Source organism: Bos grunniens, chromosome 22 (genome assembly GCF_055505025.1).
Source record: "Bos grunniens cultivar Pamir isolate PY7600 chromosome 22, Bosgru_T2T1.0, whole genome shotgun sequence".
Lineage (NCBI taxonomy): Eukaryota > Metazoa > Chordata > Mammalia > Artiodactyla > Bovidae > Bos > Bos grunniens.
In genome coordinates, this window is record NC_141186.1 from 50,328,422 (window position 1) to 50,354,800 (window position 26,379).

Sequence of the window (26,379 nt, forward strand, 5' to 3'; positions counted from 1 at the left end):
ATTAGATTCCTAATGTTAATAGAGTCGAGAAGGGCCCGCTCAGGCTGTGTTTTAGGAAAAAGTGTAAAAATAACATCAAGGAAAGGGAGCATAGTGGCTGGGCGAGGGCTTGGGCTCTGCCGTCCTCACAGGCAGGGGCTCCAGCTCTGCTGTTCTAATTGGTGGGGGGCGCTCAGGCTCAACTTTCAAGTGGAAATACATTTTATAGTGGGAGGCCTCCTAGCACCCCGAAATTCTGCCAGCAGAGTTGCTACCCCAGGCAGCTCTTCCTGCAGAGGGCTCTCAAGCTCTGCTCAGGACAGTGAGACAGTTGCAGTGGGAATATAGGAAGGCCCTACTGCTGGCTCACCACATGTGAGCAGGGCTGTGTCTATACTGCTCACGGACCTACTCATTCCCACACAGTCCAGGCACACAGAAGATGCTTAATAAACTTTTGTTGACAGGGAAGAGGAAAGGTCACAGCAATGCCTTCTCTCTGGAGCCACCACCCTCCTGTGGTGGGGCATAGAGGCATCTGAGAAGGCTTCCTGGGGGAGGGTGTTGGAGCATGTCAGGAAAATGTACTCATCTGGGGTGGGGGCGAGCAGGGGGTGCCGAACTCCCCAGCGGCCCATGTCCACCTCCCCCAGCCTCTCACTCCAGCAGGGCCCCCATGGCTTTTGCTTTGAAACCATCTCATCACTGACTTGACAGCAGCGGAGTGGGATTAATGGATGCCATTTTTTTGAAGTCCAGAGGGAGGTCAGGGTCCCGGAGAGCATTTCAGACACCCAAGGCAACCCCTTGGCCCCTCTACGTGGGTGCCCCAGTGAGGCTCATACTTAGACTCGGCCTCCCCCGTGCTTACCTTTACTTCCACACCACCTGGTACCCCTGGGGTCTGTCAGTGCTGCTTCTGACCTGGTCTCTGCCACCTCCATCCCAGGGAAACCCAGGACCTCCAAGACAGCAGGTCCCTAAGGGCATCTTCTGATCCACTCCCCCCGACCCCACTCCACTGGCCATGGCAGAAGCCTGTGCCCAGCTCTGGGGCCACCGCAATCCAAGAATCAATTCCCTGCCCTCAAGAGACCACGTCTTGGAGGGAGCCAGACACAACAGTGATGGAGACACCACAGGGGATTCTGGAAACCCAAGCCCGGCAGGAGACCGGGCTTCCAGGAAGAGGTAGATGGGCACTGACTCCTAACAGACGCAGAGGGGGCATGGAGGGCCGTCCAAGTTCAGGGCACAGCACAAACAAGTGTAGGGAACCTAAGCATGGCAGGAGGGCAGAGTTCAGGGTCAGCATGGTAGGAGTAACAAGTTTGACAGAGCCAGGCCACACAGAACCCTGTAAAGGATGCCACAGGAAAGGGGGGGCGTGGTCGGGGCATCCAGGAAGCATTGACTGGGGGCACAGGAGCCTGAAGGTATGAGGGCCCAAGGCAGATGAGCTTATGCCAAGCAGCTTGGGTGGGAATCTGACATTGGGTTGGAGCAGGGGAGGGCAGTGTTCTGGAGAGGAGAAAGAGGTCACCGTATAGGGGGCTTTGGAGGGGAGCAACTTCTAAGGGGTGACCGTAGGGAAGTGACATCCCAGCCTGGGTGGGTTGAGTAGGACCCGGAAATGGGCCCTTGGTCCCTTCCTGGGGCAGGGCTGAACTGAAGGCTAAGGTGCTGGGGGACAGTGGATAAAGGTGGTGCCGAGGAGACCGACAGTCTATCGAAATGAACTTCGGAGGGGAAGAGGTCAAGTCAAGGTCAGAAGGCCCAGGAGAGAAACGAGGTTGAGAGGAGCAGTCAGAAGGTCCTGGGGTGAAGCTGAGGGAAGAGGCAACCCACTACCTGGGACTGTGTCCCTAATTTCCAGGGTGAGTCCACATCCTGCCTTCTGTCCATGCCTTGTTCGCACCTCCTTTACCCTGGGAGGGTCGGGTGGGCTTCTGGTCCCTTTTATGGCCCTGAGAAACTGAGGTCCAGAGAGAAAAGTTCCGTGCTTCTCAAAGTACATGCTGGGTCAGTCACCAAGCCCTAGGAGCTCGGGCCTCCTGAGTGGCCGGGGCATTGTCCCACACAGGGACACACACACCCATGCCCACATGTGTGTGTCTGTAGTACACGACCTGATGGGGGAAACTTAGACAAATGGCGTGTGGTCCTGCTCGTCTCTTCCTCCTGCCCTGGGCCTGATAACCTTCATGTGATGTGATGTGTTTTTTTAAAAGGATGAAAGAAACTTTAGTAAATTACACCAGGTCTTCTTTCAGAGGGAGGAAGGCTGACAAAGCTGGCAAATTTATGAGAAATTCCACCTGGCTCCCCAGGGGCTGGTTCACAGTGGAGACGGGCAGGTTTCATGCTGGCAGCTGAGGACGTGCCAGCTAGGTTGGTGGGTTCCGACCCACATGAGCCCCCTGAGGGACTGTGCTGAGCAGGGCAGTGCCTTGGAAGGAATCTAAGCAGCCTCGGAGTCCACCTGGCCCAGCCCTCGGCTCGGGCTCCTCACCACCAAGGTGCCTCCATATGGCAGGGCTCCAGGGCCACAGCCCAAAAATGGACCTGGTGCAGTATATTGGACTTACTTGCTTAAATCTCACCAGGGAATCTCTCAAAGGTGCCCAGTGGGGGACCCAGGAGCCAGCAGCAGGGACCCGGCAGGACAGGGCCCCAAGAGCCGGGCCTGCCCTGCTGCCTTTACATGAGGCCACGTAGGGCCACTCGCATCCCCTCCCAAAGCAGCCTGATACCAGAGCTGAAATCTCCCATTTCATCTGTGGTTCCTGACAACTGCTCTGTAGATTCATCCTGGTCCCTGCGAATGTTCCGCCAGCCCCCAGAGCTCCCTTTCCTTGCCCTGTGTCCTGTTGACACATTTTCGTATTGACCATCGTTCCCCGTTGAAAGCTAAAGCATTGAAGCCAGTGGAATTTCTGTCATCACCTGAGTGCCACTTCACCTCCTTTCCTTTCCGGGAACAAGCATCTTGGAGTCTATGGCTTTTCTATTCCTGATGTGAAAATGTCCACTTTGGGGATTTCCCTGGCGGTCCATTGGTTAAAACTACGTGCTCCCAAAAGCAGGGGCAACGGGTTCGACCCCTGGTCGGGAAATTAAGATCTCACATGCCATAGGGCACAGCCTAAAAAAATAAAATAAATTTTTTTAAAATTTATTTTATTTTTAAAATTAAAACAAATTTTTTTAATTAAAAAAGTCCATTTTGGGGTTCATACCAGTAATAGGACAGAGTGGGTTTTTTAAATGTCAAAATGTAAGCTAGCAACCATCCTTGGGGGCTCAGAATTATCCTTTCTGGTCTGAAATTCAAGCCTCTGGACACCAGGCTCCCCAGCCTCATCTCTGTCTTCATCAGAAGCCACCCCTCCCTTCTTCATATTTTTCCTGGAAAATTGAAATACAGGCTGCCCCTTGTGGGTGGGGACCGAGGGGGCACAGGCTTCGATAACCAAGACCAAGGTGCCCACTGGGAGTGCACAAGTGCAGTCCTGGGGCTGGAGAGACGAGTGCCCCTTCCAGAGGGGAACCACGGCTCGAATGAGCTTTTCCCTGTTACATGTATTCTGACCTTTTAAAAAAAAAAGAAAAAAATTCCATTTTACTACTTTTTTTTATCAACTCATGGAGAATTCGTGTGGCTGGTAAGGGAAAAGGTCAGGGAGCCTGTCGCTGCCAACAACAGTGTGGGCGTCACGTGGCAGCTCCCCCTCCGCCAGGTGCCCTTTGCAGCTCGGAGTGTTTGTTGTTTTCCCTGCAGTTTTAGTTGCTGGATTTTTGGTCTGGGTTTGGGGTGTTTGTGTTTCATCTGTTCAGTGGTGGTTTCATCTTATTTATTTATTTTTGGTTGCGCTGGGTCGTCGTCGTTGTGCGAGGACTTTTCTCTAGCTGCAGTGAGTGGGGGCAGCCCTTCACTGTGGCGTGTGGGCTTCTCACTGGCGTGGCTTCTCTTGTTGTGGGCACAGACCGCAGGGCATTTGGACTTCAGTAATTGTGGCACACAGGCTTAGTTGCTCCACGGCATGTGGAAAATCTTCCTGGACCAGGGATCGAACCCGTGTCTCATACATTGGCAGGCGGATTCTTAACCACTCCATCACCAAGGAAATCCTATTGTTTCATATTTAAGCTGAAAGCATGGTTAATAAAGAAAGTATGGGTCAGATGTATCGTGAGACAGGTGCCAGATGTGCCTGGAGTGGATGGATTCAGGAAAGGTTGGAAGAAGGGGCCGTGGAGAGGGCAGGAGGGCAGGGATGAGTGCCATGCTGCCCAGAAGGTGCCATTGGATGGGAAGGCAAAGCCACCCCTACCTGCCATGTTTAAGTTGGGGGTCCTGTCAGCCTGCTCTGTGCACACTGGTGCACTTCTCTTTACCCCCTAAGAATCCAGGAAAATGGGCATCAGAACAAGAGGTCGTGGTGAGTGAGGTCGTGCCCATAAAGCTCTGAGCAGTCATAGTCGTCAGGACACCCACCACTCACGTCACAGGCACTGTCCGCCCACACATGCACCTTCCCCAGGCCACAAGTTGTGCAAGAACAGGGCCAAGTAAGGATTCTCCTGGCCCCTGACTGTCTGTGGATGTACCTGCTTAAAAAAGGTGGTGGACAAACAGGCAGACACCCACTTAGGCTGAGGCGGCAGGAAGAAGGGACCCACAGCACCAGGATTTCTCAATCACCTATGCATCTTCCCCTATTGTCAGCCCTGGGGCTCCAGCGCCCTTCTTGCTAAGCTGCATCTTGCTTCATTATTATGCAGATATTTTAATTATGCAGATATGTTTTTAGACAGTTTTACATATGTATATTATTTACTCATTAGACCATAACAGCTCTGGAAATTGGAAATCTGTATTTAGTATCTATCAGTACACAATACAAAGCTAATATGGGGCCTGCAGGTGGGGAGGGAAGCAGGGTGGCAGGGGCAGCAGTCCTGTGCTGGGCAGGGGCTTCAGGGTACCCTGGTACTTACCCTGTGACACCAGCGTTGGAGTGGGGTGGGCTCGGAGCCGCATCTGAGAGTCCAGTTACTGATACCCTCTCCGGGGGACAGGGCCAAGGAACCGCTCTGGGAAACAGGTCCAGAGACCTGTGGCTAACCAGCCAGGCCCCACCTGGCCAGACCTGATCCTTCCCTGGGAGGTTCAGCGTCCTACACCAAACATCACACCTACATCAGAATTACTGATGCCCCCTCCACCACTTCTTCACCAGGGGCCCGGGGCAGTGGCACTCATGCTCAATCCCCTTGCAGAACAGGGAACAAAAGAATCCACCTCTCAGGTGTCTTCCAGGGGTGGGCTGGGGAGGGTGAGGAAGGGGTACACCTGTTGTTGGATGAACTGTGCCATCAGTCCAGCGTAGCTCCAGGGACAGTGTCTGTGTCTGTCTGTCATCATCACCTTCTTTGCCCCGCTCTGACGGTGTTCTCAGGGCACCTACTTGGTGCTGGGACTTTACTCTGAGCTGGCTGCCCCTGACCTCCACCTCAGAGCCCCCATCACAGCTTCTGCCAGGCTCAGCCCCCATTGGCACAACTCTAAATATCCTGTGCCCCACAGGTTCAGGACCTTTTATCCTAAGCCTCTCATATCGTCTTGGAAGAGAGAGTAGCTGTAACTAATTAAGACCAAAAAACTCCTACAGTCTGTCCCTCTGGGCTGCACAAAACAAATCCTGTTTGGTGGGCAGTTGCTCCCCAGACCCTTACAGGCTAGGCCAGCACGGGACAGGGTAGGGCTGGGGGACGGGTTTTCCAGGTGAGAGGAGTGGGAAGGAGGCCAAGAAGAAGTGGGGTCCCCAACCTGGGGGGAGGGAGCGGGACCTCAAAAAGGATGGAGCAGCCTGAGGGCTCCAACCCCACCCCCCGCCAGGCCCAAGCCCCACCCCTCCCAGTACACAGTGGAATCTTACCCTCCAGATGTTGGCCTCTGAGGAGCACCCGCTGTGGCCCCCAGGTCCCTTATCTCAGGTCACAGTCTGTCTCAGCTCCACAGCAATTGAGAGACTTTGAACTTAGTGAAATTCAAAGGTGTCTGTGCAGGGGGCTGCTCCCCTAGGGGAGCTTTGTCCACAGCTCAGTTCTCCTCTTTCTTGCCTTTTCCTGTAAGAACAGTTTCCGGAGCTGAAGGAAATTGATTGTTAAGTGAAACCCTCTGATAATTGCCTCTGAAATGCCCGCTGTTACCGTGATTGACTTGGCCGTGAACAGCCCTGCTCAGCAGTCCTACCACGGTTCCCTCCAGTGCCCTGGCCACGATGGAGACATCGCAGGCCAGGCAAGCCACCATAAGCAACTTCATAGCAGCGTCATCCTCACAGGCGGCCCTCACCCTCCGGGATGTGATGAAGAAGAGTCTCAGAGAGGTTAAACCACATGCCTAGGGTCACATAGCTGACCGGGCAAGTCCAAACTCCAGCCTTCACCCAGGTCCACAGACATTCCTACTTTGATTTATCAGATGGTCATTGTGTACCTCCTTTGCAACCCACTCCAGTGTTCTTGCCTGGAGAATTCCGTGGACAGAGGAGCCTGGCAGACTACAGTGCATGGGGTCACAAAGAATCGACACAACTGAGTGACTAACACTTTCAGTGCTCATTGTGTACCTACTACATGCTAGGGGTCAGGCTTCTGTGAACTTGCCAGCTGTCAGATATAGCCACCACCAAGCTCAGAGCTCAAGAGGAAGAGCAGAGGGTTTTCTGAGTTCCGTGATGGGGAGAGATGGCAGCTTGGCAGGGATCAGGGAGTGGTTAGGAGGAGAATGGAGTCTGAGCTGATGCCTCAAATATGAATAAAGGAAACAGGCTGGAGGAATCTGGGCGGGAGTGCAGAGGAAGGAGCAGGAGGTGCAGGGGCCTGGTACCGGAAGCACCAGACACCGCAGGTTGCTCTGAGAGCAGAGCCCAGAACCCAAGCAGGGAGCCAGTCCCAGGGAGCAGGCATTCAGGGTCAGGGGTGGGAATGGAGCACATCTCCCCCGGACAGGCAGGAGCCCTGAGACAGACAGAACGGTGTTCCCACCGCTGCCCGTGCCCTGCCGGGAGTCTCTGTAGATTCTCCTTTACTTCTGGACCTCAGTGTCCTTCCCCATCCTGCCTCCCCCAGGCCATCAGGGGGACCAGGGGAAGGTGGGAGGGAAGTGCAAGGAGGATGAACCTCAGGGCAAGGTGAAGACAGAGCTGTGAGCTGTCTCCTGGCAAGTCCTGAGCAAGCCTGAGTGCTGTGGGCTCTCTGGAGACGGGTGCCCAGCAGAGGGGAGGGGAGCCCGTGGACTGGCCAAGGGCGAAAGGAGGCTTGCAAAAGAGGTGAGGAGGTGACAGTCTGATAAGTCTGACTAAGGTGGTGTGGCGCACATCCCAAACAGAAAGAGGGGATAACAGGGAGGCCCGGAGGTGGGCGAGGGAGCACATGCTTAGAGCCAGCGAGGGAGACACCAGCATACTTGGCATTATGGGCAGCTTCCAGGGGTTGGGGCAAGGGAGCTGCCAAGAACCTAGCTGCCCTCTGAGTGGGTAAGGTTACTACCTCTAACATACTATAGGCAGGAAATTGAGGGCTGGGGGAAGAAGTCAGGATTTGAACCCAAGGCTCCAGGGTCCCATCCTGGGGCCCCTTGTGCGAACTCCTGTCCTCTCCCCTCTCACCCTGAGACCCAAGGGACCCCGAGCCTCCACAGCCTGCCCCGTCCACCCCCATCCAACTGCCTCAGCCCTTCCTCCCGCACCACCAGGCCAGTGTATTTAGCAGTTTCCGCACGTCTAGTGCCTGGGGATGGACTGATTGATCTGTAACACTGAAAAAATAATAATGGCTTGATCGTTACTGAGGATTAAAAGTAATCCTTTCGCTGTGGCTACTGCAACTCCGTTATTCACGAGTCAGCGGGCTGACCTGGGCCTTTGAGCCCATGGGATTCCATAAGTTCAAGGAGGCTGGGGGCTGGGGCTCCCCGCCCCCGGTCTCCCTCACCCTGGCTGCTAGCCCAGAGAGCCCGAGGGGCCATCGGTCCCCATATTCCTGAGGCCCATGACTCCCAGGGTCAGACCTAAGCCCTCAGCGGGTGAAGGAGCAGGCATCCTCCACCCAGCGGGGGCAGTAGGGGCCAAAGAAAAAGTTCCTCAAGGGCTTGGCCCAGTTTGGAGATTTCAACTAGTGTCACTTTGATCTTTGCAACTCCATCAACCTTGTGGCTTTTCCGTGGGAAGGGCCCTGATCTGGTTGTTCCCACGTGTGTTCTAGTCTCATCCTCCATGAAATGGCAGTGGCTCCAGGCCCATTCTGAGAAGGGTCTGGCGTCCCTGGGAAAGTGGTAGGTCACCAGGCAAGGAAAGAGGGTGTGCAGTGACTGCCCGAGGCTCGCCCCTTGAGGTGTGGCCCCAGGGAATGCTCCTGGGGCTCAGACACTCCTATCCAGGCCCCGGTGGTGGGTATGCAGGGTCAGTGCTCGGTTAACAGGAGTGACAATGTTGTTAAGCCCGTGTGTCACACAGTATGTCCTCTGCGGAACGGCGCTGCCAGCTGTGAATCAGGGACTATCAGGGCCTTGGCGTTGGGTGGGGGTGCTTGTGGTTTAGGCTTAGAGGATGCCCCCAAATGGAAAGGGAGGAGCAGAGGCTGAGTGCAGGGGAGCTCCTGGGGTCTCAAAAAAGCTTTGCCTTTTCTGTGCAGAGCTACGGGTAACTGCCAAAGGTTTAAGGGTTTGTGGAGAAGCAGGACTGTGATGCACCCCCAGACCCACATTTCAAAAGCTCCAGGTGTCATGTGGAGAAAGATAGTGAAGGGCAAGAGAGGACACAAGAGTCTGGGCTGGGGATGATCAGTAAGGTGGTTAGAGTAACAGTTAAACTTTTTTTTTTTTTTTTTTTTAATGGCTGTGCTTGGTCTTTGTTACGGCACACGGGCTTAGTTCCCTCGCAATATGTGTGATCTTAATTTCCTGACCAGGGATCAAACCCACGTCGCCTGCTTTGAAGTTGGATTCTTAACCACTGGACCACCAAGGAAGTCCCAAGAGTTGCATTAAGAGTGAGATGTAGGGGTAATAGTCACAAGGAGGTTGGGCTCATTCCAAGAGGGGGTGTTATATGCTCCAGTGGGCCTGAGGATTACCCCCAGAAAGGTACCTAGGCATTCAGAAGGGGCCAGGACTGGAGGCAGGATCCAGGAGCCATCTGGGAGAAGAGAGGCCTATGGTTCCTGAAGCTGGATTAAGGTGGGGTGGGGCCCAGCCAAGCAAGTATGGCAGTAACAGGTGGGCAGAGGACAGAAGCTACAAAAAAGACAGGTGGGGTGGCAGGAGGCTGTTGCGATGTGAACTGAAGACGTTTGACTCTGAAAGGGACTTCCCACCCTGCCCCATGTCCCCCAGCCTCACAGCCTTCCCAGTATTCAGTGCTCTTGGCCAGAGGAGGAGGGGAAGTCAGGCCCAGCGGGAGCAGGGGATAGCTTTGGGCAGCCTTTCTAACAGCCAGAGGTGACATCCTGCCCAGAGGGTGGAGGCTGCAGCTCTGTAAGGATCCCACCAGGCTCCACCACGCTGGAGGGGAGGAAAAGCTGGTCTTTCATTTCCCCTGGTGTGCAGCTGCCAGGCTTTATTTTAGAATCTCCCCTCTGGGGCCCACAAGCCATCAGGCCTGGACTAAGGGATGGGAGTGTTTGTCTTGAATACCAAGGGGCCAGGGGGCAGGACCCTACTGCATCACTCATGGGGTCAAGTGGAGAGGACACTGGGGATCAGAGCCTCTCCCCAACCATGAGCCGCTCTGTTCCTCCCCGGGCATGGTGGACCCTGTAGAGCGTGCCCTCGGACCTTGGTCATGGGCTGCACAAGGCAAACTCAACGGTGAAGGCCCAGCCCAACCCAGGGTCCCTCCGTGACCTCAGGCAGACTGCTCACCATCTCTGTGCCTGGGCGTCCTCAACCGGGGACACATCAAGCATGCTGTGGATGGTGACAGGTACACCTGATGTGTTGCTGGCTTGGGGGTGGTGGTGGTCAAGCCTGGATGCAGCAGGTGACCAGTTCAGGGTGAGTCATCATTACCATTAATAAAACTTCACTCAGTTCCGTGGGAGGCCCTAAAGGGCCAGGCTCAGTTCTGTCCTCAGAAGCCTCAGTTCAGTCGCTCAGTCATGTCCGACTCGTTGTGACCCCATGGACTGCAGCACGCCAAGCCTTCCTGTCCATCACCAACTCCTGGAGTTTACTCAAACTCATGTCCTTTGAGTTGGTGATGCCATCCAACCATCTCGTCCTCTGTTGTCCCCTTCTCCTCCTGCCTTCAATCTTTCCCAGCATCAGGACTTCGTAAAGGGGCAGGATCCACGGAATCCACAAAATAAGAATCTCTGGGCAGTGAGGATTCAGGCCCAGAGGGTAGCCAAAGGGTTTCTGTGCCTCCTCCAGGAAGCCCTCCCTGATGTCCTAAGTTCCCACAGCTCTGAGCTGCCCCGAAGCACCTCAGCTACTCCTGCCCTCTTTGTTCTGCCTGGTGATGTGTCTGTTTCCCCTTCTGGACTGTGGAAGGCAGGGCTGGCTCTGCCATGTCTCTGCACATCAGCACTGTCTGGCGCCAGGCGTACTGGGTAGCAAAGTGCAGGATACACAGACAGCTGTGCTCAGAGGCACAGGGGCCTCAGTAGAGGAGGCCACAGCAATCAGCGCCGAATGATGCCCCAGGCTTGTGTGGACAGAAGGCTTGGAGATCGCTGCTGGGAGGGGGCTTGGGAAGCCAGGACAAGGACAATGGTGGTGGGTCTGGGTGGGCAGGGGTGGGCCGTGGGCACCTCCTACTGGGTCCCGAGCAACCAGGAGCAAAGGTGCATCAGCAAGGCACTCTGTCTCTCGTGGCGTTTCATCCTGGACTGGGAGGGCCTTCCTCTTGGCGCTGGGGTGATGCTGGTTTGTAGCGAGTCGAGAGTGTCAGTGAGTTTGGCTGCAGGGCCTAGGTCCTCAATCATCTTGGGGATCCCCCTGCCATCCTGTGGGCTGGAAATGTGACTGAGCTGAAGTCCGGGGAGTCCCGTGGAGATGCCACTCGGGTCACTCTGTACAGGCTTCACCTTTCCTGTGGGTGGGGGAAGGGCCCACAAGGCAAGCTGGAGAATGTGTGGTGCTAAGGAATCCCTGAGGGGTCTGGCAGGATGTCCAGGGAACCCCTGAGCCACCCTGGTCCCAGGGACTGCTGGGGACGGAGAAGCCTCTAGGCTGGAAACAGACCTCCCTCAGTCTCTGACCGTCCTGTGCTCTGTCCCTCAGAGATTGGCTGATGCTGCAGAGACCTTCCAGAAAGCTCACCGCTGGCAGGACAACATCAAGGTAAGAACTGCAGTGGTCTCCGCAGGCCCTGGGACCTGTCCACCCCCAGCAAGGGTGGATGTGAGTGCAGGGGAGGAGGGAGGGGAGGCTGCACTCACCCACTGGCGGGGCACCAAGGGGTCCATGGTGTGGAGCCAGGAACCCTTGCCCAGCATTCAGCAAGCATTTGAGGTTCACGAATACACTGTCGTGGGAGAGCTGCTGAGGGAGAAGGACCCTATCCCCTTCCCAGACTTCCCTTCCAGAAGGCCCCCAGGCTGGGATCGGGGACCAGGCTGTCATAGCCAGGAAATCCTCTCCTTTCACCAGCAGAGCCCAGAGTAAGTGGAGGCAGGAGATGCTGGGAGCAGGACTCTGCTTGAGGACAGAGTGTCCGGAATGTGGGGAAGGGGAGGAGCGCCTCACTGACCCCCAGCCTCACATATCCAGGCAGCGTGTTTGATTTGGGGTGGGCTGGAGACACCTTTTGTGTCAGGATCACAGTAAATCCGAAGAGAGACCGAGGCAGGGTTCCTCCCAGATTCAGGAAAACCCCCCATGCCAAGGCTGACCGAGCTTCTGGGGACCAGAGAAGTTGGCAGGGCTCGCTGTGTCCTCCACAGCCACTCGGGACTGTGGCCACGCTTCCCAGTGGTCTCTGTGCTCAATGCAGGGAGAGGCACTGAGAGCTGGCCCCTGGAACCCAGGGGCCGATAGGGGGTGGGAGAGGCCCTGACTCACTCCAGCTCTGAGCCCAGTGCCTCTAGGAGGTGGGAGGGACTGTTATTCCTGCTTCACTGACGAGGACCCTGAGGCGCAGAGTGGCTGACCTACCTGAGGTTACCTGTTGGAGGCAGAGTCACAGCCAGCCTGTCAGATGCCAGGGGGGCTCATGTCTGTGATGTAGACCCTGTAAACCGGTTCCTTCTCCCAGTCCCCATCCCCCAGGTCACCCTGAACCCCCACCATAGCACTCCTCCTTTGCTCCCTGGTGGATACTGGGTGCTACCCTCAAGGAGCTCACATGGGGTTGGAGGTAACTAACAGATGATTGTCTATAGTGAACACGTAAATCAACTAGTGATTTCCTAGACCCCTCCTCCCTCCCTGGGAGCTGGGGGCTGGCCTTTTCCTTGCTTCCCATTTCAGCACTACAAACCCAACCCTGGGCCACCATGCCTCCTTAGCCTCTTAATCAGAAATACATACAACAGCAGTCACTTTGCACTCCCTGGGCACTTGTACCTGCCCCCGCCTTCAAATAACAGCACCCTGGTGACTCCCAACAAGGCCCAGCCTGAGCCTGCACCCAAAGCCCCAGGATCTGGCTGTCCCTGCCTCTCTCATCAACCTGCCTCCTCTCTCCCCTCCTCCTGTGCTCCAGCTACACCCAACACCTAACTCCAGCCCCGTTCCTGATCTCTCTACCCACTCTGTTCCTCCCGGAAGCCCAGCTTGTCTTGCGTCTTCCCAGTGAGGCTGTTCTGGCTACCAGCACATCAGCCCCTCCACCTGCTGGGCCTCCAGAACCCTTGGCTCCTGCTCTGTCCACTCCTTTGTTTATGACGTATCTACTCCCTCCCCTCCCGGCCCAGGACAGGCTTGAAGAGCAGGCACAGAGCAGGGTGAAGGAATTGGGGAATCAGGGACTGGAAGCCCTCAGCCTGGCTTTCTCTCCCTCCTAGTCCAGGCCCGGAACCAGAAGAGGAGAGGGCTGCCTCAGCCCCAAACCCATCTTCTCTTCCTGACTCTGCAGAAAACTCAAGGGTCATCTTAGTGGACCTCTGACCCCTGACTCCTCATTTTCAGTCAATCCGAGACAGGAACAGCTTATCCCAGGCCAAAGAGGGCACCCCAGGGGCCTACTGGGAAGCAGAGCCCGGGTCTCAGGGGTGTCCAGGTTCTGAGACAGGTGCTTTTGAGGACCCATTCCCCACACACTGGGCACAGTCACCCAGCAAGAGCTCGCCCTTCTCTGAGCTTTAGTTTCCCCATTTGACAAAGGCCCGGCTAGAACTAGGGGCTGTCAGCCCAGGTGTGATGTGTGAAAGGGTCCACATGTCAGGTCATGAGGTGCAAGTTGGTGATGGTGTGGGTGCACCTCTGCCCATCCTGGCCCATGGGCTCTGGGTGTTCCTGTCCTGAGGTGGAAGAGGGCTCTGCTGGTCCCTGTCCTGACCTGAGATGCCCCCAGCTAGGGGTGTGACCACAGGGCCAGTTGGGCCCAGCCTTGTTTGCCTGATGTTTGTCGCTCACCCCCACCAGGCCATCAGTCTCCCTGTGTGTCCCACAGGCAGGGGAGGGTGGTGCTGTAGGTGCCGCCTCCTTTCCAGCTGCACCGTCAGGGCCATTCTCCTCCCCAGAAGCGGCAAGCTGCCCAGCTTCCAGGCAGAAAGGCATCAGCCCTAATGCTGGGCCCATTAGCCACTAGGCTAGCCAGCCCTGCCTGGGCTGCCAGGCAGAACTGCCAGGGTGGGAACTGTCCATGCCACGGGGACGTGGGAACTTGAGACTGCTTAAAGGATGGATTTTTGTCCCTTGTAGGCACACCACCCACCCTTGAAACTGTGCCCTTCCCAAAACTTTCAGGAGGTGACAGCTAAGGAAGGACCCATATTCCTCCCCAGCACTCAGGAGTGCTCGCAGCCTGTGCCATGGCCCCGGTGGCAAACTCGGGCCCTTTACACGAGCCAGGCCTCCTCCCAGGAAGGTCCTTACCTCCTTCAGAAGGGTGGCACCTCCCACTCCAGTTAACTCCCCAGAGCTCATCTTTCTGGCCACAGCTCTAGGGTTAGCCCCCACTGCCCACAGCAACCGCCTTTGGTGCCCCCATCACAGATGGCTCCCAGTGCAGCTCCCCCAGGCCAGTGGCCCCGTGGGCTCATCTGTCTGCCCTGCTCACGGCTCCTGTTGGCCAGAGGCAACTGAGCCTGATTCAGTGCTGCCCATCACCTGTCCCTATGTCCAACCAGGTGCCCTGTGGACAGAGTGACCAGAGCCTCGGGCTTCTTACCTCTGAGTGGGGTAGGATGGCACTCGGCAGTTCTGGGCACAGAGGAAACCCTTGACCTGTGGAGCCACACTGGACTCCACTGCATGGTCAGTAGGCTGTGGCCCTGCCTGTGTCAATGGCACCCAGCAAGTCTGCGTGCAGACCTCTGAGAAACAGACAGTGGTGTACCCCCTCCCACTCACACACAGGCACACACACACTCACACCATTGACACCAGCCCACGGACTTGCAGGATCCTGCAGTCTGCAAAGTCAAAGCTGGGACAAGAGAACATCTGGAAGGGAAGTGCCCCCCGTGTTCCTCTCCCTGGTCTCAGGTCATGACCCCGCACTCCTGGCCGCAGCAGGGATAGAGAACCTGTAGCCACAGCCCTGGCCGCAGCCTTGGACACCGGGGCCCTTGTTAGCAGGCGGCCCCTCCCACGGCCCCTGCAGACAGGCAGCAGGTGCTTTGGTGCACATAACACTTAGGGTAGATGGAGATGGCCCGCCTGGCGGACACCGTGCCTGGTGCCAGGGCCTCACTGTGCCAGCGTTATCCTCCATCTAAACGGTCACCAGGGAGGAGCCGGGCCAGGGCATGGGTCAGTGGGGGCAGGAGAGGCCATGGTCCCAGGGCCTCAGTGCCAGCCCCAAGGCCTGCAGGAGACAAATCCCTCCCCTTGGAAGTGTGATGGGGGAAGCGGCCCTGCCCTGGGGAGTCTGATGGGAGAGACGCAGCCCTTCTCTGGAGAGTCTGATGGGAGAGGCGGCACTGCCTGGGTACTCGAAGGGAAGGCTGTGAAGGCTGGGCCAGGCCAAGGAGCCGGCTGGACAGGACAGGTGGCTCCCCGGCCTGAGGTCTGCCCCAGCCATCGGGCCTGCTGCCTGCCTCTCTGCCAAGCCGGCGACAGACGGCTCTCTCGGAAAACAGTCCACTTGGCTGAGCTGAGCTGGCCGTGAGCCAGGGCAGGAAGGCCAAGCGTCCTCACTGGTGCAGCCGGGGAGCTGGCCTGGGTCCTATGTGGGAGCCGGGCGAGCAAGCGGCAGTCGGGTCCGACCCAGCCACGGCAGCCGCCTTCCACGGCGCCAAACATAGGTGTCAACTGCTATTCCCCGTGCACACCCCACCCTCACTTCCTCGCCCTCTGCCCGCCGGCCAGCATCCCTCATGCTCTCTCTTGGAGAGCGTGTGTGTTGTGTGTATACAAGAGCTGTGTGGGCCCCCAACCCCGCCTCTCACGTGTCGTGTATGCACAGAAATCCACCTGCGGGGAGATGTGTGTGAATTCAGATGGGTGATCCCCCACTCTCTGCCCGGTTTGAGCAGAATGGCCCCTAAAATAGCCAGTAATGGAGGGACTGTCAGAGGTGTCAACCCTGGACATTAAGGACACATGTCTCACCCCAGCCAGGGGGTTTCTTCCATATTCAGGCCCTTCCTGGGGCTGTGGAGTTGTCAGCACAAGGGAGCCCACTCCTGGGTCGAGTTAGCCCAAACCTCTGGAGAGGCCTCGCTCCCTGTCCTCTTAGCATCATCATTCTTACTTTACAAGTGGAAAACCAAGGTGGAGCCTCATGGAGGCTGAAAGGTTTAACAGGCACCCTTGCCTTATCAGTGAGATGGAGGTGACCCCAAGGAGTCCTCATGGGGCCACAGAGACTTGTAAGGCTTCAGCCTCAGTCCCCACTCACTGTTCAGGATCCCAGAGCTCACATGTCCGGGCCCGGCCAGGAGGCCAGGACCCTTTGCCAGGGCCCCTGCATGTAGTCACCAGGTGGTACCACCTCCTTGTTGTGTATCAGAGGTGGGGGCACCTGCAAGCCTAAGCAGACACAGAGGCTTTCCAGGGACCCTCCCACCGACCCTAATGACCCTGTCCCGCCACATCCCCACTTCCACATCACATCAGACATAGTGACCGCAGCTGGGTTTACAATGTATTTTCACACATGTGACCTTGCCTGCCACCATCCAAAGCTAATGCCACTCTCTACCAAGGAAGGGGCATGGGCTGGCCCTCTCAAGGTGGGAGAGGTAGGGAGGAGTCCTGCCAACGTGTATCCAAGCCCCTGGGGGACAAAGTGTTGTATTAGTCACTCAGTCGTGTCTGACTCTTTGAGACCCCATGGACTGTAGTCTGCCAGGCTCCTCTTTGTCCGTGGAATTCTCCAGGTAGGAATACTGGAATGGGTTTCCATTTCCTTCTCCAGAGGGACAAACACTGCATACAGATTCCTGAGCCTCACAGGCAGTCTGGAGGGGGGCTAGAATCCTTCTGTGTGACACATTCCCCCCGTGTCACTGATGCCACCAGCATCTCATCCTGCACTGAGACCGGACAGAGAGACAAAGGGAGCCATTGGAGCAGTTGCAGGGATGGCCCAAGTGAACGCCAGAATCCCAGGGACCGTCCCAGGTCAGGCAGGACCCAGGCCCGGCCTGTGAGGGGATCCCAGAGGAGGGTCCCTGCAAGGGTCACTCTGGAGGCCTAGAGCCACCAACCCCCACCCATGCCCTTTCCTGTCCTTGCAGAAGGTTTGCCTAAAAAGTTGGTGAGCGAAGCCACATGTTCTAATCTGCAGTCCTCCCACTGTGCCTGCCTGTTTTCATTACGGAGGGAAAGAGCATCCGAGCCCTGTTTATAACCCCCTTTTAGATAACAAATCACATTTTCTTTTCGCCAGCGAGTGTGTTGAATTGATATTTTTCCCCTCGGTTTAATGGGTTTGTGTGTTCAGGAATGATCTTCATCAACCGAAACTCCTTATTGTGTTTGATGTAATGTCAGCTTTCATTACGCGCTTCGGTCAGAGCCGGGCCCAGGGAAAGGCCGAGCACCCTGGAGCCTGGGCCCCAGCCCTTGCCCCTACCCTGGGCCTACCTGAGCTCCAGTCTCCCTGGACTGGTGGGTGGGCAGGTGCGGGAGGGGTTGGAGATGAGTTGAGAAGGCAGGATGGAGCCAGGGTGCGACTCCTTTTCCCTCCCTGACTTAGTGTCCTCTTCTGTGTAATGGAGTCATGGGGCTGTTGGGAGAATCCTATACTGCAGTGTGTGTGAGGCCCTGATAGACACAGCAGATGCCTCACAGGACTGAAACTTCAGTCTTTCAGTCATTAGGAGGTTGTGGTCTTACCCAAGGGCGGTGCCAGGTGTGTAGTCTATGTTCCAGAATGTTCACACTATGCCCATAGGTCCAGCCAGTGCCCGGCATCCCCAGACCTCTGATAGGAAACAACTCATACAAGCCTGGGTACCAACCATCTCAAGCCTCACACCCAGCACCTGGACAGTCACCAAGGCTAAGCTCCTCCCTGAAGCCCAAGGAACCTGAGCCCAGAGAGAGAATACCATAGCCTGATGTCACGCAGCACATGGGACCCAGCCAGGCCCGGGCAAGGGGTAGCCCATTATGGAGTAAGCGCTGGCTCGGTGTTTTACAGCCAGACCTTTGGGAGCAGACTTGGTCATCATTCCCACTTGCAGACCACAAAGAAACAGGCTCCCTGGCAAGCAAGGGCCCACTAGGGCCATGCTGCAGGTTCCTGCCGAGGAACGCCAGGGGAGGGCGGCTCAGACCGTGGCCCTAGCTCGAGCCGTGCCCTAGGGCCATCGAGGCAGGGGTGGGGCGGCCCATCCTGAGCGGTGGCACCTGATGGCACCAGATTCACCTTCTGGCGGCCTCTGTCAGCTGTGCTCAGTTCTGATTAAAGATCATTAAACATGAAATTAGCCCGTTTGTGTTACGGGTCCCCGGGGTGGCCGGTGATTATGACGTGCAGATGGCCGAGAACCCCGGCAGCGGGCAGGAGGGCCAGGCCAGGACGGGCGGCGCTAGCAAAGGCAGGCAAGGCCGGGAGGCAGGCGCGGGGGCCGGGCTTTGTTTTCTCCTGCTCCTGTTGTGTAAACCCCCTTGCATTTCACAACAAATCACAGATAATTAATAAGTACATGCCCGTAATGAGCAGGCTTTTTAATAGAAGAAATTGGAAGATGCGGTGTCGAGTCATTATTTCACTCTGTCCCAGTCTCGCTCTATTTTTCCGTCTTCCCCACTTCCCCCTTGGTTACTGCCTCAGCCAGAGTCTCCGCGGACAGGCTGGCTGTCAGCCTACCTCCGGGCAGGGCTGCAAGGCAGAGACCCTGGTCCTGGACTCAGGGAGCCCTGGGGGATCCCACCCCAACCCCGCGGTACCACATCCTCCTGGTGCCTGTGAGGGCCCCTGAGGATGGTCTGGCTGGGGTGGGGGTCAGGCCTCCGCAGCCTGACTCATTCAGCCCTCCCTGGATGGCAGCTCTGGATGGAAGAGAGGGTGGTGTCTGCCCCACCCCCGAGGAAATCTAAGGGGGCCATTCCAGCCAGGCCTCAGAGCGGGGGATCCTGGCTGCATCTCAGGAGACCATGACTGTTGAGGCCTCTCTCTCCCACCAGGAGGAAGACATTGTGTACTATGACGCCAAAGCCGATGCTGAGCTGGTGAGTGCCCCCACCCTTGCTGAGGGGAGGTAGGGAGCTTCCAGAGCCACGCCCCCCTCCTCTGAGACCTGTAGCCTGGGCTGGAAGAAGAGTGTTAGGACTCAGCATTCTGAGTGTGGCCTTGCAGGGCTGTGGTCCCACAGCCCCCCACCCTACACCTCCCACCACTCCCTAGAGATCCTGACCCCTCCAGGCTGTGTCTCTGCAGCACCAAGGGGCACAGCTTCACTGCACAGTGTGGGGAGGGCCCAGCCCGTCCCTGGGCAGGATGGTGAGGCCCACGGACCTTCTCCCCTCAGTCAGATCAGGTGCCTTGTCGGGAGGGCAGAGGGCTGCTGCGTGCTGGGAGAACAGGGGAGAGAGGGAGCAGGTGGGGAGGGCTTCCTGGAGGTGCGGCAGGCAGGGCCGGGGTGCTGATGTGTTTCAGGTCAGTGTAGGTCCCTTTGCTGTGGTGAGGGGACCGTGGCTTCAGTGTGCGGACCACCACACAGCCAGGCCCCACCATCAGTGCTGGCCCTGGGCTAAGTCATCTCACCCCACCCCACCCCCACCTTCGAGGCAGTCTGCAGCCTGTTCTTCAGATGAAGGAGAGGGCTCTGGCTCCTCAGGGGTCACCACCTCTAAAGTGGTGGCCCTGGGACTGGCCAGAGAGCCTGGAGCTCCATGGCTCTTCAACCTCCACCTCCCTGACTGTTCACATCTGCTTGGGCAACCCTGCAACAGAGAGAGGTCCCTGTCACCAGAGGACTCACATGAAAGATGTGTGACCATTTGAAGTGTGAGGGAGCCTACAGAGGAGACCAGAGTGTCTGAGGGTGCAGGCACATGGCACAGACTGTTTGGTGAACCTGTCTAGGCCCAAATTCATCTGCCTGCCTTGAGGCAAAAGCAGTTGAACCCCACTATCTCCTCTGTAAACGAAAGTGTCACAACTCAGTCTCCGGGGTCACCTGTGCTGGCTGGTGCAGGAGACCCCACGTCTAGACTCCCACTCCGGGCCTGTCAGCCCCGGGGGGTGCCTGGGAGCCCCCAGGATGTATCTGATAGCACCAAGGGGTGGGGAGGCAGGAAGGGATTCCTGCAGAGGGTCTGTGGATGCCAGGCCAACCTCGCTGAGCCTTCAGGAGGGCAGGCGGGCAGGGGGCCCGAGAAGGCAGGGTGGGTGGGCTAGAGCAGGTGTGCTTCCCCTTGGCTGAGCCTCCGTGGCTCCCAGAGAAGTTGCTAAAATTATAGCTGGAATCTGAAATTCAAATGAAGAACAAACCTTTAATTAGACCCTGAATCTAATTCCTTACCCCCCTCAGCAGCGGGCTGTAATTTTAGCAATCAGTGCATTAAATATAAACCAGTATACTGCGGTTGCCCACCATACAAAAGCCCCTGGGCGTGGGGGCAGCACTGAGCGGCTCCTGGGCCTCTGGTGCCCGACCTCCTCCCTGGATTCCCTGTTCCCTGCAGCCCCCAACCCCTACCTCTGTATCGCTGACCCCCTGCCCCCAGCCCCTTGGACATCTTCTGGGGGGAGAGGAGACTAGGGATTTCCCCGGGAGGGGGATTCACCCCAGGGCGGGACTGGGCCAGGGTCAGTTAGGGAAAAATCCCAGCCCTCCCAGCCCCGGTATAAATATCAGCACGCACACATTCCCCAACTCTCCTGCCTGTTTTGTTGTTTTGTTTTTTTAATCTTTGCCAGAGGTACAGTTAGAGATCTTTCTAGACCATTTACTTTTAAATTACCAGCCAGAAGGTGGGGGTAGGGGGGAAAGAAGGAAGGAAAAAGTTCGCCAGCTGATAGCTTATCAGAACAGAATCCAAATGTCACATTAGTTGGGAAAGTTGGGAGATTAAATTTTCCAGCGCCCTTCATCTGCCGCTGACATTTCAGGGGCTTTTTTCTCCCGCGCTCCCCCTCCTCCCAGCAGAATGTGAGTTGCTCACGCCTCAGCTCCCCGGCTCTGGCCTCCATGCTCAGCAGTTGCCTCTGCCCCGGCTTCTGAGGGTCTCCCCTAGGGTGTGCTGCAGTGGGCAGCGGGGTGGCACCCTGGGTAAGGGGCAATGGGAAGACAGCAGATGGCTTGGGTTTTGCCATATAGAATCCACTCTTGAAGAGATGAAAAGGGTGTTTGTGCAGGAGGCCCTTCCGGCCAGCCTGCATCCAGGCAGTAATTCATTCCCCAGACCTGAGGGTGGACCCACAGCCCTCCCCGGGTGGGGAGGGCACAGCTGGCCAGGTGGGGAACATGAGGGGCGTGCCCAGGACCCAGCGAGCAAGCGAACAAGCGGTGGGGTTGGCCATCACGTGAGATCCACCCGGGAGACCAAGCGAGCTCAGCCTGGTGCTGGGGGTGGTCACGGGCGGCGTGGGGTTGGGGGGTTGCTGAGGGGCATTGCGGGAACCTGTGTCTGATTCAGCTGCTTGCGCTCCCTCTCTCCAGGTCACAGAGCTCCCCAGCTCTGCCCCGCACCTTGCCTGGGTCTCACTCATCTCCCCTTGCCTCCCCATCTGGCTTTCCCCGTCTTCCCCTTCACTCTCTACTTCCATCTTCCCTTCCCCCTTGCACACCTGCACCCATGCCTGCCCACCACCGCCCTCCCCCTCGGCTGCGGCATCAACACTGTAGTCACAGACCCACTCCCACCAGCCTGTGGTGGGCGGGGGCACACGGCGCATGCCCAGCCTGCCCGGCAGAGAGATGCCGTAATTGGCACCTGTCAGACGGCGGCAGCTCATTTTAGAAAGTCAACGGGGGCCTTGCTAGTCCTGCTGCTAGCAGGCGCCTGCACACCCCTCCTTCTGGAGGTTACAGGGCCTCCATGCTACCCCTGCCTGAGCCCAGCTCTCTCCCCAGGACTCCCCCAACTCTAGCTCAGCCCCTGGAGCCACCCCACTGCAGGGGGTGCTGCCCCCTCCCCCGCAGGTGGAGCTAGGGCCCTCTCCCTGGTGCCAAAGGAATTTCAGGCAGGGGATGGGTGGGGCCAAGTTGCAGGGTGAACTCTCAAAGCTCCTGGGAGGGGGTCCTGAGGCCGCCTCCGTGATTACACAGAGCAAGTCCTTGGAAGCCGGGGGTGGGGGTGTCTGTAGCCCACTTTCCCTCTCTGCCTCCAAGATTTGCCTCCTTTGCTGATCATTGGTTTTCAAGGATGAGGGGAAGTGCTTGCAGATCATTGATGTTCAGGGATGAGGGGAAGCGCTTGGTTTGCTTTTGGTTTTGGAATTCAGATTTAGCAAATGCGGCGATGGTGGGGTGGGATGTGTGGGGCAGGTGGGAGTCACAGGCCTTCCGGGCAAAGGATCTATACCCCATGTCCCACTGTCCGGGTGTCTCTCCATCTCTCTTTGTCTCTGAGTGCAGTAGTCTCTGATTCCAAGATGCCCCACCTGCCAGATTCTGGCCCCTCTGTCTGCAGTTCTGTCCAACCCCACTCCACCATTTCCCAGCCCTGACACTACCATGGTTGTCCGGGTTGGGGGGGTCCTCTCTGCAGGACGACCCTGAGAGTGAGGATGTGGAAAGGGGGTCCAAGGCCAGCACCCTCCGGCTGGACTTCGTTGAGGACTCAAACTTCAAGAACAAGGTCAACTATTCATACACAGCCGTGCAGATCCCCACGGACATCTACAAAGGCTGTGAGTGCGCAGCGTGATCGGGAGCAGCCCTCCCCACCCATCGTGGGGGGCACGGCCCACTGCCCGGGCACTGCCAGGTCCCGGGTACTAAGTCAGTGCCATCCACCTTCAGCCCCCTGCACCCAAGGTCACACGTGCTCACCTCTCAGAGCCGCCCACACACAGGCACCAGGCCACTCTCAGGCACAGCCTCACACTGCCTCTCAGCAGGGTATGCAACGCTGGGCCTCTTCCCCTTGTGCATGCGTGGTCTCCTGCCTATACCCACGTGCCCACACAATGCATGCACATAACTATTTCCCCCACATGCTGGGCCAAGTCCCCACTGTCTCCAGAGGAGCTCCTCCCCCGGCCCTCGCCCATTCCCTGGCCGCAGGCAGGAAGGGTTGAGGAGCTACCGCAGCAGATGGACACAGGGGTTGGGAGAACAGGGAGCAACTTCTCCTTCACAGACATGGACCCTGTAACACTTTCCTCATCCTCTTTGGTGGGTGGGGCGGGGCGGGGTGGAGATAGAGGTCAGGGGCTGAGATTCCCAGCTCAGGGACAGTGTATCTTGGCATAATGTGGAGATCAGTTCACTACAGCGAAAAGGGTTCCAGTCAGACATGAGGATGACCTTGCTGAAGAACATGGGAGGTGCAGGGAGAAGAAGCCAAGAGTCGAACACTGACTGGGGAGCTCTGGCTGCAGGATTGAAGGCTCTGGGGTCTCTTGATCCTGACATAATCCTGGGGGCACCCACAGGGTAGCCTCAGAATTCAGAGGGCCCACGGGTGGCGGTTCTTGAAGCAAAGGTTCTGGAGCTTCCGAGTGATCTTCAGAAACCCTGGGAATCCTTCAGCGTTCTCAAGGAGGCCCCGTCCACCTTTAGGGCCAGCCAGGCCATCTGGGCAGCCTCAGGCAGGAGTGGCGGTGGGTGTCCCCCCACCCAAGGGCCGCCCACAGGCCACCTGCCTGAGCCAGTCAAGGGGCACTATCGCAGGCAGGCACGCTAATTAAAACAGGAGCCACACCGCCCTCCCCAGTCACCCCTCGCTACCCACACAAATTACATTTTATGTGTTTTTTATTTACTGTGTCACTTTTAATTAAATCTGTAATCGCCTGCCTGAGGGGGCATGGTCCCCGTTTCCCAGCTCAGTGTGATCTAAGAGTGTGGGCACGTGAGTGTGGGTGTGTATGCACAGGGCTGAGGAGCACGCCTTTTCCAGGTGGAGGGCTGATTGTAGTGTGTGCACGAGTGTGTCTCACGGTGAATGCGTGAGCAGGCAGGTGGTCATGGATACATGGGACAGGCCAACCAGGCCCCCTCTTGGTCCTTGACCTGAGTCAGGGACACCCCTCTGCCAGCAGCTAGCGGGGCTCCCAGGGTGATCTGTCTGCCCTAAGCCTCTCATTGTGCAGATGGGGGAAACTGAGATCCAGTGATGGCTGGGACCTGCCAGGCAGACTCTCGCAGGGCAGACAGTACAGTGTGAAACATTGGAGACTCTGACTTCATTTTTTCCTTAGAGAGAAAAATAGAAATTGTACAACTCACTAAGTTTCTAAATTAGGAACGAAACCATAACATACTGTTCAATAGGCACAACCAATGCTAGAAATGTGTTTTGTTTTCACATTACGGTCAGTTAAGAGAAGCTGCAGGGCCAGAGAGAAGGGAGAGAGCGCTGAAGGGGGCAGACAGCAGACAGACAGCAGCGGCTCCACAGACTGGAGAGCAGAGGGAAGAATGCCCTGAAATATGCTGGCGCCCCCTAGGCTGTGAGAGGTGGACCATAAAGAAGGCTGAGCACTGAAGAATTGAGGCTTTCAAACTATGGAACTGTGGTGCTGGAGAAGATTCTTGAGAGTTGCTTGGACAGCAAGGAGATCAAACCCATCGTTGCTAAAGGAGATCAACCCTGAATATTCATTGGAAAGACTGGTGCTGAAACTGAACCTCCAATACTTTGGCCACCTGATGGGAAGAGCCGACTCACTGGAAAAGACCTCAATGCTGGGAAAGATTGAAGGCAGGAGGAGAAGGGGGCAACAGAAGATGGTTGGCTGGCATCATTGACTCAATGGACATGAGTATGAGCAAGTTCCAGGAGACGGTGAAGGACAGGGAACTCTGGTGTGCTGCAGTCCGTGGGGTTGCAAAGAGTCAGACATGACTCAGCGACTAAACACCAACCTAGGCTGTGGGCTGACCCTGGAGCATTTGCTTTTTTTTTTTTTTTGGTCCATGTGGCATGCAGAGATCTTAGTACCCTGACCAAGGATCAAACCTGTGCCCCCTGCAGTGGGAACTCAGAAGTGTTAAACCCTGGACAACCAGAGAAGTCTGCATTTGTATCTTTAAATCCCAGCTTTGGGAATTCCCTGGCAGTCCAGTGCTTAGGGCTCCATGATTCCACTGCAGGAGGCACGCAGTCCATTCCCAGTTGGGGAACTAAGGTCCCACATGCCATGCAGCATGGCCAAAAACTTAAGATCAAACAAAATGTAAATCACAGCTCTTCATCTCTTCTAAGTGTTTCTTGAGAGAAGCATGCATGCTAAGTCGCTTTGCCACCCTATGGACTTTAGCCCGCCAGGCTCCTCTGCCCATGGGATTCTCCAAGCAAGAATACTGGAGTGTGTTGCCATGCCCTCCTCCAGGGGATCTTCCTGACCCAGGGATCGAACCTCTGTCTCCTGCGGCTTCTGCATTACAGGCTGATTCTTTACCGCTGAGCCACCGGGGAAGCCCCTTGAGAGAAGAGCAGAGCCTTTGGAAGGCATTCTCTGGTTCTTGTCTGGGGCATGCATCTTCAGCGAGAGGGGATGGTATCAGGGCTCCACCGGGGGAGAAAGGAGGTGGGAGAAGTTAGAGGAAGAAATAGCCCCTGGGGGAGCTGTTGGGGGACAGAGGCCTGACAGTAGCAGACCTGCTGTTTTTCCTGAGTGTCCCACATGCAAGTTGAGGTACAATGCACATGTGAGGACATGGGCTACACACCTACACTGGGCAGATTTAGGGCTGTCCTGAGTTGAGGGGCAGTGGGGCCTCAACTGTAAGCCATCCTGAGTCTCTGCCTAGGTTGAGGGATCTACAGGATGGAGTCCGTCCGTCTGAGAGAAGCCTTACTCTGTGAGTGCATATGGGGGGAGGGTCTGGCCACCCCCACACACCAGTCACATGCGCAGCCACAGCGGCTGGAGGAGACGGAGGGTGGGGTAACTTGTTGGGGGAGGTGAAAGCAGGACTCATGGGTGTCTTCCTGTAGGGGCAGACTGGTACGCAGGTATGAGCACGTGTGCCCCTGTGCCCATGGCCACAGTCAGGCTGCTGGCCAGGTAGGTGTAGGGGTGAGGAGGTGACACATGTCGCTGGAAACACAGAGGTGAGATGTAGGTATGCCTGGTGTATACTGCATGCAGTGTGCAAGTGCAGGCTGTGTGTGTGTGTGTGTAAGCTCACGTGCCAGTGTTGGAGAAGGATCATGGCACATCCCCTGCCCTGCCAAGAGCCCCTGCCCCCACCCCTGCCTGCTCCTGGCCCTAGTTGATTAATCATGGAGCTGAGTGGCTTCCAGCTTATCAGGTACCTTAATAGCTGAATAATTCCAGCCCCATCATCGGGCCCTTAATTGCTTTCTTGTGGCTGCAGCCCGGAGTACATGCTGAGTGGGTGAGCTCCCAAGGGGCCAGCGGCAAGCTCCCCGCAGCAGGCTGAACAGGCGTTCGGGCTCAGAGCTCCCTGCCACCTGGGTGGCCCCTCTGCAGGGGCCACAGGCCCCAGGTGCCCTGCCTGGTCATCTGGGGCCCTGGCTGAGGGCAGACTGAGCTGTTTCTTCAGAGGGGATGAGGACCAGGATATCTTCGTGGAGGAGCTGGTGCGGCCCTGGCTGAGCCCTGGGAAGTGAGGGAGACCCGAGGAGGCAGAGAACTTTCTGAGTGGGAGGCACGTGAGTGGGTGTCGTCAGGAGGTTCAGCAGGA

The 26,379-nt window shown here is 57.0% G+C and overlaps 1 protein-coding gene across 4 annotated transcripts in view; it reads left to right on the top strand.

Moving 5' to 3' along the window:
* The window catches only part of CACNA2D2 (calcium voltage-gated channel auxiliary subunit alpha2delta 2), a 140,366-nt gene that overhangs the window by 95,829 nt on the left and 18,158 nt on the right, over positions 1 to 26,379 (top strand). For all 4 annotated transcript variants that reach the window (XM_086367876.1, XM_086367874.1, XM_086367877.1 and 1 more), the window contains exons 4-6: positions 11,273 to 11,332; positions 18,737 to 18,781; positions 22,268 to 22,409. In XM_086367876.1, the coding sequence (XP_086224002.1) occupies positions 11,273 to 11,332; positions 18,737 to 18,781; positions 22,268 to 22,409 (247 nt within the window). The remainder of the gene's footprint in view (positions 1 to 11,272; positions 11,333 to 18,736; positions 18,782 to 22,267; positions 22,410 to 26,379) is intronic.